The sequence below is a fragment of the Haliotis rufescens genome, unplaced genomic scaffold (genome assembly GCF_023055435.1).
Source record: "Haliotis rufescens isolate VD_foot unplaced genomic scaffold, xgHalRufe1.0.p SCAF_18, whole genome shotgun sequence".
NCBI classification, from domain to species: domain Eukaryota; kingdom Metazoa; phylum Mollusca; class Gastropoda; order Lepetellida; family Haliotidae; genus Haliotis; species Haliotis rufescens.
Window position 1 is genome coordinate 10,816,178 of NW_025963868.1, and position 15,997 is coordinate 10,832,174.

At 42.4% G+C, this 15,997-nt stretch overlaps 2 protein-coding genes across 2 annotated transcripts; both read left to right on the plus strand.

Moving 5' to 3' along the window:
* Positions 1 to 1,053: 1,053 nt before the first annotated feature.
* On the plus strand, positions 1,054 to 4,827 carry LOC124119147. Its single transcript, XM_046481561.2, has 4 exons — positions 1,054 to 1,129; positions 1,531 to 1,608; positions 2,973 to 3,159; positions 3,764 to 4,827. The coding sequence occupies exons 2-4, from the start codon at positions 1,551 to 1,553 to the stop codon at positions 3,942 to 3,944; spliced, it is 426 nt and encodes a 141-aa protein (XP_046337517.2). The 5' UTR covers positions 1,054 to 1,129; positions 1,531 to 1,550; the 3' UTR covers positions 3,945 to 4,827.
* Positions 4,828 to 13,015: 8,188 nt separating this feature from the next.
* LOC124121900 lies at positions 13,016 to 15,657 on the plus strand. The gene is made up of 4 exons (XM_046485026.2): positions 13,016 to 13,086; positions 13,481 to 13,558; positions 14,387 to 14,573; positions 15,190 to 15,657. Exons 2-4 carry the CDS (start codon positions 13,501 to 13,503, stop codon positions 15,368 to 15,370), a joined length of 426 nt encoding a protein of 141 aa, XP_046340982.1. The 5' UTR covers positions 13,016 to 13,086; positions 13,481 to 13,500; the 3' UTR covers positions 15,371 to 15,657.
* The last annotated feature ends 340 nt before the right edge of the window (positions 15,658 to 15,997 follow it).

Sequence of the window (15,997 nt, forward strand, 5' to 3'; positions counted from 1 at the left end):
TACTTGATATAGATACTGACACTGACACCACAACATCGCCATACTTGATATAGATACTGGCACTGACACCACAACATCCTCATACTTGATATAGATACTGTCACCGGCACCACAACATCATCATACTTGATATAAATACTGGCACTGACACCACAACATCGTCATACTTGATATAGATACAGGCACTGACACAACAACATCGTCGTCCTTAATATAGATACTGACACTGACACCACAACATCGTCATACTTGATATAGATACTGGCGCCGGCACCACAACATCGTCGCACTTGATATAGATACTGGCACTGACACCACAACATCGTCGTACTTGATATAGATACTGACACTGACACCACAACATCGTCGTACTTGATATAGATACTGACACTGACACTACAACATCGTCGTACTTGATATAGATACTGGCACTGACACCACAACATCGTCGCACTTGATATAGATACAGGCACTGACACCACAACATCCTCATACTTGATATAGATACTGACACTGACACCACAACATCGTCATACTTGATATAGATACTGGCACTGACACCACAACCACGTTATAAGGCGGCGTTAATCCTAATTCACGCATTTACTTAACCTTTGGTTGTAAGACCGTGTATTACAGCGTCGCTCTCAATAATTATCCACATGAGTGAACCACACAAGTATATTTAACAAGATTATATTGACAGCAACAATCAAACAAATTGCAATAAAATAAACAAACAGAATAAAAAAACTGTTTCCATTTTTTTAAATTAAAAGAGTACGCCAGTGACGTCATATGAAATATACCTCTAAATTCTTGAACTGTAAACTTATTTCAGCCTAACAAATGCCGCGCTAATTGCATCTGATATGATGGCGCCTGCAAGGACATGTATCCGTTAGCCACAACATCTATTTCTGATTGCCCTGACGTAATACGCCGATCTATGTCTCGGGGCAGGGGAGGCCATCTACCAGTATCGTGTAGTTACCATCATTCCCGAGGCTTAAGGTAGGAAATAACGATCCGATTGGCAGCCGAGATAAGTAATGCTGGCTGTATAAATACAGCCACAGAACTGAACAGTGTATCATTGACCACCTCGACAGCTCCATCACCCACAACTGTAAGTTATTCATCTCTTCACTTCTAAAAAAAGTTTGCGTGCTTGTTTGTTTGATTAACGCCACACTCCGGCTATTTCCAGCTGTATGGCGACAGCCTTTATAAATCAAGTTTGGACCAGATAATTCAGTGATTGACATCATGAGCATCTATCCAGTAAGGCGCATCTTACAACCAGGAGAGGTTGGGCACCAAATGTGTTCCACACAGAGATCAGTTAAAATGAATGGTTACCACATTTCTAAATCCGGAGAATAGCGCTGACCATTTCTTTTAACAATTCAATTCGACATCTGTGAGTACCTGGTGCATAGATACGTGTGTATGATACTCGGGTGACCAAATGAAAGTAGGGTGTTATTTATGCTATACGTGTCTTTAAATGGTTTACACATTTTCTAGTTCCAGAAATACTCCTCAGAATGGTTTCCAAACAAGTCCTTGTCGTCGCTGTGTTCTGCAGCATGTACGCAGTTGCCGGTATGTTCACTTTATTTATTTTTTTGGGCGGTGGTAGTCTAATGGTTAAAGCGTTCGCTTGTCACGCAAACGTCCAGGTTTGATCCCCAGATGGTGTCTTAGTATCTTAGTATTGCTAAGAGGGGCATGAAACCATGCCTGTACTGTGTATTGTATTCGTGTAATTAACGAGCGTGCCTGAAGTAAGGGGTCGAGTTGCCCAGGTGTGTTAGGCGCTGCCACTCTCTCTGTGACTGTGAAGTTGTCTCCCTTGGCTGTAACAGGATCCGCCTGTCGGGTTTTAGAAAACTTTTTCGTCCCGATAATGACACTTTGTGTGTCGGTACTTTAAACCTCGTGTTTCTTCCTACGTTATGCTGACACGTCGAGATGTAGGTACCACTGTACCAGACCCGTGAAGATCCGGGGTAGAATAGGTCTTCAGCAACCCATGCTTGCCGTAAAAGGCGACTATGCTTGTCGTAAGAGGCGACTAACGGGATCGGGTGGTCAGGCTTGCTGACTTGATGTCATCGTATCCCAAATACTGTCGCTTTGCTGCAATAACAGTATTGTTGTGGTGTGTTGTAACTAAAAAAAAATCACGATTTTACAATGCTCATTTAAATGTTTGAATATATCACCACGATATTAATGACGGGAACTCACACGCCATAATGGTCACTGCAAGAGAATAGACTATTTCTTGAAACACAGTGGCTTATTTATGCAGAAAAGTAGTTTTTGTGGTAATTAAAAAACAGAAAAGTTAATTATGACGTCATCGCACGTGTTAATAGTAAAATGAGGCTATTATTCATGACGTCACAAACGATTGTATCTGGTATCCTTAGGACAAAATCTGTACCCCAGTATATACAAAAAAACGATTAATAATGATAATAATAATGTCAGTAACTTCTACGGCACCGTTACCTTGCTCCTGTCCCGTGAAGATCCGGGATAGAATAGGTCTTCAGCAGCCCATGCTTGCCGCAAAAGGCGACTATGGTTGTCGTAAGAGGCGACTAACGGGATCGGGTGGTCAGGCTCGCTGACTTGGTTGATGCATGTCATCGTATCCCAATTGCGTGGATCGATGCTCATATGTCAATCACTGGATTGTCTGGTCCAGATTCGACTATTTACAGACAGCCGCCGTCATATAGCTGGAATATTGCTGAGTGCTGCGTTAAACAACAAACCAACAAACAAGGCCCCTGCTGAAGTCGCTATACACAAGAGTGAGTGAGTGAGTGAGTTAGGTAAACACCACTTTGACCATCATTTTAGCTACATGCATACCTCTATTCGGTCTAATACCCCACGCACTAAATTGACATCGTTTAGGCGAACACATTATTTAGACACTTTCCCTCCTTCAGTCGCCTCAAACCCGTGCATCGCAGCGTGTTCAGGCCGCCCCAACGGTGACTACCAATCCTGCAACGGCTGCGACGTGTACGCGACGTGTGCCAACGGTTACCTGTACGACAACCGACCCTGCGTTGCTGGCACAGTGTGGGATGACACACTCAAACGCTGCGAGATGACTTCAACCACCTGCCCCCCGTGAGTACAATGAGTGAGTGAGTGAGTGAGTTGGGTTTAACGCAGCTTTGAACAGGATAACAGTTATAACAAGGTGTGTCAGCTATATGCTGCATTTAGACGCTGAAATTCATGAGCATGGATAACCAAGAAACATCAGGGTGAACCCACTATCATGGGTTTCTGGGACTCCAAAGGGACGTTACTCTGCACAGCGAATTGCGGCGCCTTTGGCTACTGGGCCAGCCGTGGCCCCACTTTAACACCAGATATTAGTCATGACAAAAAGACTAATGTGGACCCCCACAGTGTGTCACCTGAATGTGTTATTGTAACTCGATGGCGGGGATCTCTACTTTTAACCTCTTTTGAGAGTAAATTATTTATATGGGCGGTTATATACCTGTAAGATTGCTGACTCACATGAAATTTACGCACTAGATATTTTTTAAAACAAACAATTTGAATTCCTTTGCAATCCAATCAAGTGTGTGTATTTAACTCCCTAAGTAAAGAATTACAAAATAAAGGGTCATGGTAGATTAAGGTTTGGGTACAAGACATGAAAAGTCCTACCCATTTAAACTGGTTCATTGCAATGCAAATATGAATATTTCTGCCTCAGAGACCCCTGTGTCAGTTCCTGCAACGGCCTTGCCAACGGTGACTACCAATCCTGCAGCGGCTGTAACGTGTACGCATCCTGTAACGGTGGCTTCATTATCGACAACCGACCCTGTCCCGCTACTCTAGTGTGGGACGACAGCCGCAAGGCCTGCGATACATCCTCCACAACATGTTCTTAAAACACAACCAGTTTGACATGTTCTGACAAGGCCGCCTGTGTGACCTGTTTTTCAAACACCACCTCTGTGACCTGTTTTGAAACACCACCTCTGTGACCTGTTTTGACACACCACCCCTGTGACCTGTTTTTGAAACACCACCTCTGTGACCTGTTTTTGAAACACCACCTCTGTGACCTGTTTTTGAAACACCACCTCTGTGACCTGTTTTTGAAACACCACCTCTGTGACCTGTTGTTGAAACACCACCTCTGTGACCTGTTGTTGAAACATCTCAGATTATTGATGTTAGCTTCTCGGTGATACAGTGACGAATGTATTTATTAGATAACAAATAAACTGCCAGTCGAATATATAATGTACTGAAATGTATTTAATAACAGGGGATGCATTTCTTCCTATAACGGGAAACGATAGTTTAACTATACTTGAGATTTTGAAAATAAGATACATGCATCTGTGTTTTAATTTCATCATTTTAAAAAACTTTTAATTCTCAATTTCACTTATTTCATTTCCTTGCCTGTTCAGGTATTTTGTTCGGTAGCATACCCGCACATCAGTATCACAACGTATAACGTTAATCAAGGACGGTAAACTGGCATTATAAATTTTGACGAAATCTGTCCATTTGTCAAAACAAATCTGATAGAAGTCATTTAATGAAACTATTTATTATTTCAAACAACAAATGTATCATTACCTGGCTACATTATTTTTATACCGTATTTCGCGCTTTTCACTTATTTAACGTTACTTAGTTTTGTTAATCCGTGTATGTTTTCAATATCTTTTTTGTACATCCATATTTAACAATTATTATCATTCAGTCGCGCTGTATTATTTATTATATATTATGATCAATAAAATTCATTTAAACTTTTGTTTTGTATATATATTTTTGCCGACAAGAACTGCCATCACACAAAGTCCGTGTTTGGAGAGGCTTGTCTGTGTTTTCAACTTTTATTAAACAGTGGATGGACCTCACCCCGAACTTACCTTGACTAATGTTCTCTGGCAGAACCAGCATTTGGTAATTGATTATTCGGTCATTGTCACTTAAGTTAGAACGCGGCTTTCAGTGAGTTAAGATTATAGCCAATGTCGCTTTGAACAGTATTTCAACTGGATGAAGACGCGTTGGCTGAATGTGTTAGTGAGATAATTCGGTTTAACTGAACTTTGAACAATATATCATTTACGTCACGACGTGACTGTGAGTGACTGTACGTGCGTACGGGTTAACGCCGCGTTAGTGTTATGTGGCAGTGTATATTATTGTATTGTTTGTTTGTTTAATTGTTGTTTAATGTACTCAGCAACATTCCAGCTAAATGATGAATGCAATTGGGGTCGATGACATGTATCAACAAAGTCAGCGCGCCTGACCACCCGATTGAGTCAGTCGCCTCTTACGACAAGTTCGTTCTCAATATCTATACTTAGGGCTCCGTGAGAGAAAACGCTTGCGCAGACAGTCACTTGCGAATTAGCTAATTAATTGTTTCGACATGCTTCATTTACACTTTTCAAGTTTTCAATTGAATGTTATTGTGTGATCCACAAGTAAGTAATACGGAAATTTCATGAATTAATCTGATATCGATAACCGCCGGCTAAGTCTGGACTGATCAGTACTTACGAAAATGTCTGACCCAATTTGTTTGTTTGTTTGTTGTTTAACGCCGCACTCAGCAATATTTCAGCTATAAGATGGCGGTCTGTAAATAATCATGTCTGAACCAGACAATCCAGTCATTTACATCATGAACTGCGCAATTGGGATACGATGACATGGCTCAACCAAGTAACTACAAATAATTAAAAGCTAAAACGAGATTTAAATGTTAGGCAAAGTGTGAGCATAATTCCATCGATATATCAATAATACTTAGGGGTCCCGTGAGTGAATGTCTTCAACGAAAAATGTTTGAATCTTTCTATTCTCAGTAATGGGCGGGTGGGCACGTTACCCCTCATCTCCCCGAGGCAAGAGTGTTAACTGACTATAAAAGTCAAGTTTCCACCCTTGCCGAACTAGGCTGGTATTATGGAGTTACAATTTGGCTGGACTAACGTGTCTATGCATAGTCCAATCAAAATCGCGCATCGAAATCGAAATCGGTTCGTAAACTGTCATGCAGATCTCGGTCGATTGCAGGATTTGCAAAGCATGTGCACCGCAAACTCGTTGTCAGCAGATTTTTTCCAAATCTTTCCATGTATTTAATCAAGGTCCTTACGTGATTTGATGCATTTCGCGATGTAAGACACAATATGGATCTTGATTATCGATCAGATCGTCCTGACTGGGCGCCACCATTTTGTGTGAAGCAAACGCATGTGATACGAGAGGTGGAATCTGATTGGTCCATAGGAGAGGCTTAGAAGGGACAAAACTGGTATTATTACCCACGTGCTGAAGATACAGGTGGTAAGATAATAAATCCGTCGAGCTGTATCCATTTACAATGTACGACTACTGATCATAGTGCGAGGGTCCCCATGAGCGTGGCGCACCCGACCACTTTCGCAACTTTCAATTTGATTTAACGTAAAAGGATAAGCGTGGTGAAATGAAGTCTGTTTAAACTATCTGGACAGATATTTAGACTTACTTGGGATGATCCGGTTGTGCCATCAGTGTCCCCTTCGAAGCGTATTTTGTGGCGCTGTTACGGGAGGTGTTGTTCATGAATGAACGTACACGACTGCACGACCAGATGACTAAAAGTTCACAGTTCTGATACAAGTCATTCGAAAACTCCGTGGAAGTGTGCCTGACTTCTGATTTTGTGGCCCCAAACATCCCAAATGTGAACAATAACATTCCCTATCTCTAGCGTAAAACACTGTGAGTTGGCCTAGATCACGGTTGTCTTTTCTTATTCCGGTGGTCACTGACATGCACGCAGACTTGAGTTTGTTGATTTTCATGTCTTCAGTATAGGGTGGTACAGTTAACATGAATGTCTTTGGCGAATACTCTGATTTCCCTTTTCCAAAATGGTACGAACATGATATAAATTCAGCTGATAGATCAAGGAAACCGAACCATGTTGATTGCACAGACGGGACACCGGCAGTGCGAGTGGCCGACTGTAGGTCCGATATTCAAAGCGCGGCGCTAATGTGACTTTTGAAAACAACGAAAGTTGTTATGTATTTACACTTAAATATATATTTAACGTGGGTAATAAATAAAACACCACACTCATTCTCGTTAGATAGCATTTTGACGAAACTTGTCCACTCGTTTCCTAAAAATGGTATCTAACGAGAATGAGTGTAGTATTCTCTATATAGCCACTGGTGGCGCTACGATCGAGCCCAGTAATACCAGCCTAGTTCGGCAAGGGTGGAAACTGGACTTTTAAAGTCAGTTAACTCTCTTGCCTCGGGGAGATGAGGGGTAACGTGCCCATCCGCCCATCACTGAGAATAGAAGGGAATCAATCATTTTTCGTTGAAGACATTCTCTCACGTGACCCCTAAGTATTATTGATATATCGATGGAATTATGCTCACACTTCGCCTCACATGTAAATCTCGTTTTAGCTTTTAATTAATTGTAGTGATTGCCAAGGGGCATAAACTAATTGAAGCGCTGGTAAAATATATCAATAGATGTTGTCGCTAGGCTTGAGCAGCAGACATCGGCAGCGTGTATAAATGAGACGTATTGGCCCTGGTTGTTGTTGACAAATATTGCAGACTTGATCGTTCGAGACCTGTCGGGATACGACAGTTTCTAGAAGGTTGGCTGAAAGAGCAAATAGAGGGCGATTCGATGCGGTTTTCACGAACTGGCTTGCGTCTGATCCGGTTACCAGGTGCTGAAGGGATATCTATCCGAAAACACCGAATTCCCGCTAGCTTTCAACACTGCTCCGGATTCATAATCAGTCAGTTAAACTGCGGCATCGTATTTCGGCATATCTATGAAACAGGCATACGTTCTGGCAACTACAAGCAACCACCCACGCACGCACGCACGCACGCACGCACGCACGTCGCTATATATATAACTGCACGCACGCACGCACGCACCCACCCACCCACCCACCCACCCACCCACGCACGCACGCACGCACGCACGCACGCACGCACGTCGCTATATATAACTGCAAGAATCTTGAACGCGACGTTAAACCGCATTTCAAGTCATCACCTGATTTGGACTAAAGCCTTTTCAATAGCAATTCATTCAAACAAAATGAACACCTTCTTCAACAATGTTTATCACTGTAGATCAATTTTGTATTTATATACATGTTCTGGTGGTGTTTAAAAAATATCTGATATTCTAACATTCAATTAAATCATTATAATAAGACTAAACAAGCAAAATGCTTATTATGTATTAACAAATGCATTGAATATTTAAATAACAATGTATATCTTGTGCTAAAACTTTCATTAAGAACCTTACTTTCAAATTCTCAGAATGACAATCAGCAATTAGACCTGCCCCAAAGGACGACTATGCTTGTCGCAACAGACATCTAACGTTGGTTTGTTTGTTGTTTAACGCCGCACTCAGCAATATTCCAGCTATATGACGGCGGTCTGTAAATAATCGAGTCTGGACCAGACAATCCAGTGATTGATATCATGAGCATCGATCCACCCAATTGGGATCGATGACATGCATCAACCAAGTCAGCGAGCCTGACCACCCGATCCCGTTAGTCGCTTATTACGACAAGCATAGTCACCTTTTAAGGCAAGCATGGGTTGCGTAAGACCTAGTCTACCCCGGAATCTCCACGGGTCAGACGTCTAACGGGATCGGGTGGTTAGATGTCACTAACTTGGTTGATGCATGTCATCTTATCCCAACTGCGTGGATCGATGCTCATGATGTCAATTACTGGGTTGTCTGGTCCAGACTCGATTATTTACGACCGCCGTCATAAAGCTGGAATATTGCTGAGTGCGGCGTTAAACAACAAACAAACATTCTGACATGGAGGTATGATAACAACCCGTCACCTGGGACCGGTTGACAACTTCGTGTAAAAAAATGCCCATCTCCTTGCAAATCAGTAAAGAATGACTCATATAACTACACTTACCCTTACAGCTTTTGTTGGTCTGTAGTAATCTTCATGGCGCAAGTTTCTTTTGACGTCGAAATCGGCAATTTTCAAAACGTAGTCATTGGTTACAAGCACATTTCTGGCAACCAAATCACTACGAATACACAACAAACAAATCACTACGAATACACAACAAACAAATCACTACGAATACACAACAAACAAATCACTACGAATACACAACAAACAAATCCGAGGCGACACAACACTATAAACTACCGTCCAAAAGAAACTTGGCAGCCTATTTGAAGTTCGATAGCGAAACAACACCAAAACATAAACGATCAGAATATACTGTATTGTAAACATGAATATTTACCACAACCTTAGGCAGAAAGTCATAACAATAACATGACAAGTGAATTAAATATGGCTGGTAATGTTCAGGTGGGGCCGGTTATGCAAAACAGTTTTCATTACACGTGCAAATGACTAGCTCGGCACAAAATGACTATAGATGGTGTTTGTGTCACCCTAGTAGCGTGTGTGACCTCCATTGGCTTGAATGCAGGCAAACACTCTCCTACGAACTGAATTTGTCAGTCGCCTGATGACATCACGTGGGATGCGTCGCCATTCTTCGTGGAGGGCCTGGATGAGTTCATTCCTGGTGGTTGGAGGTTGTTGTCGTCGTCGAATTTGCCTGTCCATGAAATCCCAAAGGTGCTCTATGGGATTAGGGTCTGGTGAACGAGCTGGCCAGGGCAGCACATGGAAATTGTTGACATTAAGAAAGTTTTGCACAATGTAAGCAGTATGTGGCCTAGCATTGTCATGCTGGAACACAATACCCTGTGGTTGTTAACGAAGAAATGGAAGCACAACAACGCGTAAAACCTCATCCCTGTAGCGTACGGCATTCAAGTTACCGTTAATGATGACAAATGGCGTCCTCTCATCAGCACAAATGCCACCCCACACCATGACACTCATACCACCGAAGGGTACGACCTCTCCGACACAACAACGAGCAGTACGTTCGCCTCTTCGACGATACACACGGTGTCTGCCATCAGAATGGAACATGCAGAACCTACTCTCGTCAGTGAAGAGGACACGCTGCCAATCACGTCGTTGCCAACGCCTAACTTCGCGCCCATCTCAGTCTTCGACGACGATGTTCATTCGTCAACAGTTGCCCTCTGTAAGGTATATAGTCTCTGATCCCTGCTGCCCTTAGTCTTCTGCCTATTGTCTGCCTGCTGACCACACGACCCAACGCATTCACTGCCGATGACCTCACAGGTAGGAAACCATTACACAGCTGCAATGTGCGTAGGTAGAGATCTTCATGGGTCGTGGTCACCCTTGGTGTGCCTGTTCTTGGCATGTCTGATGTGCGACCTGTTACTCTCAATCGCTGGACCAAGTTGACAACGGTATTACGGGAGCAGTTGAATGTTCTTGCAACATGCGATTGTGTTGCCCCCATTTGCAGCATTCCTATAGCCCTCTCACGTTGTTCTTGTGTTAACCTGGGCATTCCTTTGGTGTTTTTTCTTCATACTGCATTTCTAAGAGATAAACTTCGCAGTTTTTTCTAGCGATTGTTCACGTGCAATTTAAAAAAACCGCGAATAATGACTTTACTTACAAAATCACTTTCCCACAACAACACGTGCACTACACTTCAGTAATTGCACGAGTTTTTATTCGATGGGTTTAGGCGACTTGTTTTGGCTTTGTTGCGTTTGGGTGAAAGTATCTGTGTTTCAATAATTTCATTTTTCAAGTTGCCAAGTTTTTTTCTGGACGCTAGTTTAGATACTGGCACCAGCACCACAACATTGTCATACTTGATATAGATACTGACACGGACACAACAACATCGTCGCACTTGATAAAGATATTGGCACCGGCACCACAACATCGCCATACTTGATATAGATACTGGCACTGACACCACAACATCGTCATACTTGATATAGATACTGGCACTGGCACCAGAACATCGTCATACTTGATATAGATACTGGCACTGACACCACAACATCGCCATACTTGATATAGATACTGGCACCGGCACCACAACATCGTCATACTTGATATAGATACTGACACTGACACCACAACATCGTCGCACCTGATATATATATTGACACTGACACCACAACATCGTCGTACTTGATACAGATACTGACACAGACACCACAACATCGTCCTACTTGATATAGATACTGACCCAGACACCACAACATCGTCATACTTGATATAGATACTGACACTGACACCACAACATCGTCGTACTTGATATAGATACTGACACTGGCACCACAACATCGTCGTACTTGATATAGATACTGACACTGACACCACAACATCGTCATACTTGATATAGATACTGACACTGACACCACAACATCGTCGTACTTGATATAGATACTGACACTGACACCACAACATCGTCATACTTGATATAGATACTGACACTGACACCACAACATCGTCATACTTGATATAGATACTGGCACTGACACCACAACATCGTCGCACTTGATATAGATATTGACACTGACACCACAACATCGTCGCACTTGATATAGATACTGACCCAGACACCACAACATCGTCCTACTTGATATAGATACTGACACTGACACCACAACATCGTCGCACCTGATATATATATTGACACTGACACCACAACATCGTCGTACTTGATACAGATACTGACACAGACACCACAACATCGTCCTACTTGATATAGATACTGACCCAGACACCACAACATCGTCATACTTGATATAGATACTGACACTGACACCACAACATCGTCGTACTTGATATAGATACTGACACTGACACCACAACATCGTCGTACTTGATATAGATACTGACACTGACACCACAACATCGTCATACTTGATATAGATACTGACACTGACACCACAACATCGTCGTACTTGATATAGATACTGACACTGACACCACAACATCGTCATACTTGATATAGATACTGACACTGACACCACAACATCGTCTTACTTGATATAGATACTGGCACTGACACCACAACATCGTCGCACTTGATATAGATATTGACACTGACACCACAACATCGTCGCACTTGATATAGATACTGACCCAGACACCACAACATCGTCACACTTGATATAGATACTGACACAGACACCACAACATCGTCATACTTGATATAGATACTGACACAGACACCACAACATCGTCATACTTGATATAGATACTGACACAGACACCACAACATCGCCATACTTGATACAGATACTGACACAGACACCACAACATCGTCATACTTGATATAGATACTGACACAGACACCACAACATCGTCATACTTGATATAGATACTGGCACTGACACCACAACATCGTCATACTTGATATAGATACTGGCACTGACACCACAACATCGTCATACTTGATATAGATACTGGCACTGACACCACAACATCGTCATACTTGATACAGATACTGGCACCGGCACCACAACCACGTTATAAAGCGCCGTTAATCCTAATTCACGCATTTACTTAACCTTTGCGTGTAAGACCGTGTATTACCGCGTCGCTCTCAATAATTATCCACATGAGTGAACCAAACAAGTATATTTAACAAGATTATATTGACAGCACCTTCACAATCAAACAAATTGCAATAAGATAAACAAACCGAATAAAAAAGCTGTTTCCAATTTTTTAAATTAAAAGAGTATACGAGTGACGTCATATGAAATATACCTCTAAATTCTTGAACTGTTAACTTATTTCAGCCTAAGCAAATGTCGCGCTGATTGCATCTGATATGACGGCGCCTGCAAGGAAATGTATCCGTTAGCCACAACATCTATTTCTGATTGCCCTGACGTAACACGCCGATCTATGTCTCGGGGCAGGGGAGGCTATCTGCCAGTATCGTGTAGTTACCATCATTCCCGAGGCTTAAGGTAGGAAATAACGATCTCCGATTGGCAGCCGAGATAAGTAATGCTGGCTGTATAAATACAGCCACAGAACTGAACAGTGTATCATTGACCACCTCGACAGCTCCATCACCCACAACTGTAAGTTATTCATCTCTTCACTTCTATAAAAAGTTTGCGTGCTTGTTTGTTTGATTAACGCCACACTCCGGCTATTTCCAGCTGTATGGCGGCAGCCTTTAAGTGTGGACCAGATAATTCAGTGATTGACATCATGAGCATCTATCCAGTAAGGCGCATCTTACAACCAGGAGAGGTTGGGCACCAAATGAGTTCCACACAGAGATCAGTTAAAATGAATGGTTACGCCATTTCTAAATCAGGAGAATAGCGCTGACCATTTCTTTTAACATTTCAATTCGACATCTGTGAGTACCTGGTGTATAGATACGTGTGTACTGTGCTCGGGTGACCAAATGAAAGTGGGGTGTTATTTATGCTATACGTGTCTTTTAATGGTTTACACATTTTCTAGTTCCAGAAATACTCCTCAGAATGGTTTCCAAACAAGTCCTTGTCGTCGCTGTGTTCTGCAGCATGTACGCAGTTGCCGGTATGTTCACTTGATTTATTTTTGGGGGCGGTGGTAGTCTAATGGTTAAAGCGTTCGCTTGTCACGCAAACGTCCAGGTTTGATCCCCAGATGGTGTCTTAGTATCTTAGTATTGCTAGAAGCGGCATAAGACCATGCCTGGGCTATGTATTGTATTCGTGAACTTAACGAGCGCGCCTGAAGTAAGGGGTCGAGTTGCCCAGGTGTGTTAGGCGCTGCCACTCTCTCTGTGACTGTGAAGTTGTCTCCCTTGGCTGTAACAGGATCCGCCTGTCGGGGTTTAGAAAACTTTTTCGTCCCAATTATGACACTTTGTGTGTCGGTACTTTAAATCTCGTGTTTCTGTCTATGTTATGCTGACACGTCGAGATGTAGGTACCACTGTAGCAGATCCGTGTCGACCAGGGGTAGAATAGGTCTTCAGCAACTCATGCTTGCCGTAAAAGGCGACTTTGTTTGTCGTAAGAGGCGACTAACGGGATCGGGTGGTCAGGCTTGCTGACTTGGTTGATGTATGTCATTGTATCCCAGTTGCGGGCATCGATGCTCATGATGTGAATCACTGGATTGTCTGGTCCAGACTCGATTATTTACAGACTGTCATATAGCTGGAATATTGCTGAGTGCGGCGTTAAGCAACAAACAAACAAACAAACAAGGCCGCTGCTGATGTCGCTATACACAAGAGTGAGTCAGTGAGTGAGTTAGGTAAACGCCACTTTGACCATCATTTCAGCTACATGCATACCTCTATTCGGTCGTATACCCCACGCACTAAATTGACATCGTTTAGGCAAACACATAATTTAGACACTTTCCCTCCTTCAGTCGCCTCAAACCCGTGCATCGCAGCGTGTTCAGGCCGCCCCAACGGTGACTACCAATCCTGCAACGGCTGCGACGTGTACGCGACGTGTGCCAACGGTTACCTGTACGACAACCGACCCTGCGTTGCTGGCACAGTGTGGGATGACACACTCAAACGCTGCGAGATGACTTCAACCACCTGCCCCCCGTGAGTACAATGAGTGAGTGAGTGAGTGAGTGAGTGAGTGAGTTGGGTTTAACGCAGCTTTGAACAGGATAACAGTTATAACAAGGTGTGTCAGCTTTATGCTGCATTTAGACGCTGAAATTCATGAGCATGGATAACCAAGAAACATCAGGGTGAACCCACTATCATGGGTTTCTGGGACTCCAAAGGGACGTTACTCTGCACAGCGAATTGCGGCGCCTTTGGCTACTGGGCCAGCCGTGGCCCCACTTTAACACCAGATATTAGTCATGACAAAAAGACTAATGTGGACCCCCACAGTGTGTCACCTGAATGTGTTATTGTAACTCGATGGCGGGGATCTCTACTTTTAACCTCTTTTGAGAGTAAATTATTTATATGGGCGGTTATATACCTGTAAGATTGCTGACTGACATGAAATTTACGCACTAGATTTTTTTTAAAACAAACAATTTGAATTCCTTTGCAATCCAATCAAGTGTGTGTATTTAACTCCCTAAGTAAAGAATTACAAAATAAAGGGTCATGGTAGATTAAGGTTTGGGTACAAGACATGAAAAGTCCTACCCATTTAAACTGATTCATTGCAATGCAAATATAAATATTTCTGCCTCAGAGACCCCTGTGTCAGTTCCTGCAACGGCCTTGCCAACGGTGACTACCAATCCTGCAACGGCTGTAACGTGTACGCATCCTGTAACGGTGGCTTCATTATCGACAACCGACCCTGTCCCGCTACTCTAGTGTGGGACGACAGCCGCAAGGCCTGCGATACATCCTCCACAACATGTTCTTAAAACACAACCAGTTTGACATGTTCTGACAAGGCCGCCTGTGTGACCTGTTTTCAAACACCACCTCTGTGATCTCATTTTAAAACACCACCACTGCAGTGACCTGTTTTTGAAACGTCAGAGATTATTGATGTGAGCTCCTCGGTGATACAGTGACGAATGTATTTATTAGATAACAAATAAACTTCCATTTGAATCTATAATGTACTGAAATGTAATACAGTAACTATTTAATAACAGGGGATGCATTTCTTCATACAACGGGAGCCGATAGTTTAACTATACTTGAGATTTTGAAAATAAGACACATGCATCTGTGTTTTAATTTCATTATTTAAAAAAAAATTCAATTCTCAATTTCATTTATTTCATTTCCTTGCCTGTTCAGGTATTTTGTTCGGTAGCAAACCCGCACATCTGTATAACAACGTATACAACAAATATATCATTACCTGGCTACATTATTTTTATACCGTATTTCGCGCTTTTCACTTATTTAACGTAACTTAGTTTTGTTAATCCGTGTATGTTTTCAATATCTTTTTTGTACAATCCACATTTAACAATTATTATCATTCAGTCGCGCTGTATTATTTATTATATATTATGATCAATAAAATTTATTTAAAC

What these genes read in the sequence shown, in the direction of transcription:
- LOC124121900 (XM_046485026.2), top strand. Translation starts at nt 13,501, where the DNA reads ATGGTTTCCAAACAAGTCCTTGTCGTCGCTGTGTTCTGCAGCATGTAC. An exon ending in CAGCATGTACGCAGTTGCCG is followed by an intron (nt 13,559 to 14,386) that starts GTATGTTCACTT and finishes TCCCTCCTTCAG; the next exon opens with TCGCCTCAAACCCGTGCATC. An exon ending in ACTTCAACCACCTGCCCCCC is followed by an intron (nt 14,574 to 15,189) that starts GTGAGTACAATG and finishes TTTCTGCCTCAG; the next exon opens with AGACCCCTGTGTCAGTTCCT.
- LOC124119147 (XM_046481561.2), top strand. Translation starts at nt 1,551, where the DNA reads ATGGTTTCCAAACAAGTCCTTGTCGTCGCTGTGTTCTGCAGCATGTAC. An exon ending in CAGCATGTACGCAGTTGCCG is followed by an intron (nt 1,609 to 2,972) that starts GTATGTTCACTT and finishes TCCCTCCTTCAG; the next exon opens with TCGCCTCAAACCCGTGCATC. An exon ending in ACTTCAACCACCTGCCCCCC is followed by an intron (nt 3,160 to 3,763) that starts GTGAGTACAATG and finishes TTTCTGCCTCAG; the next exon opens with AGACCCCTGTGTCAGTTCCT.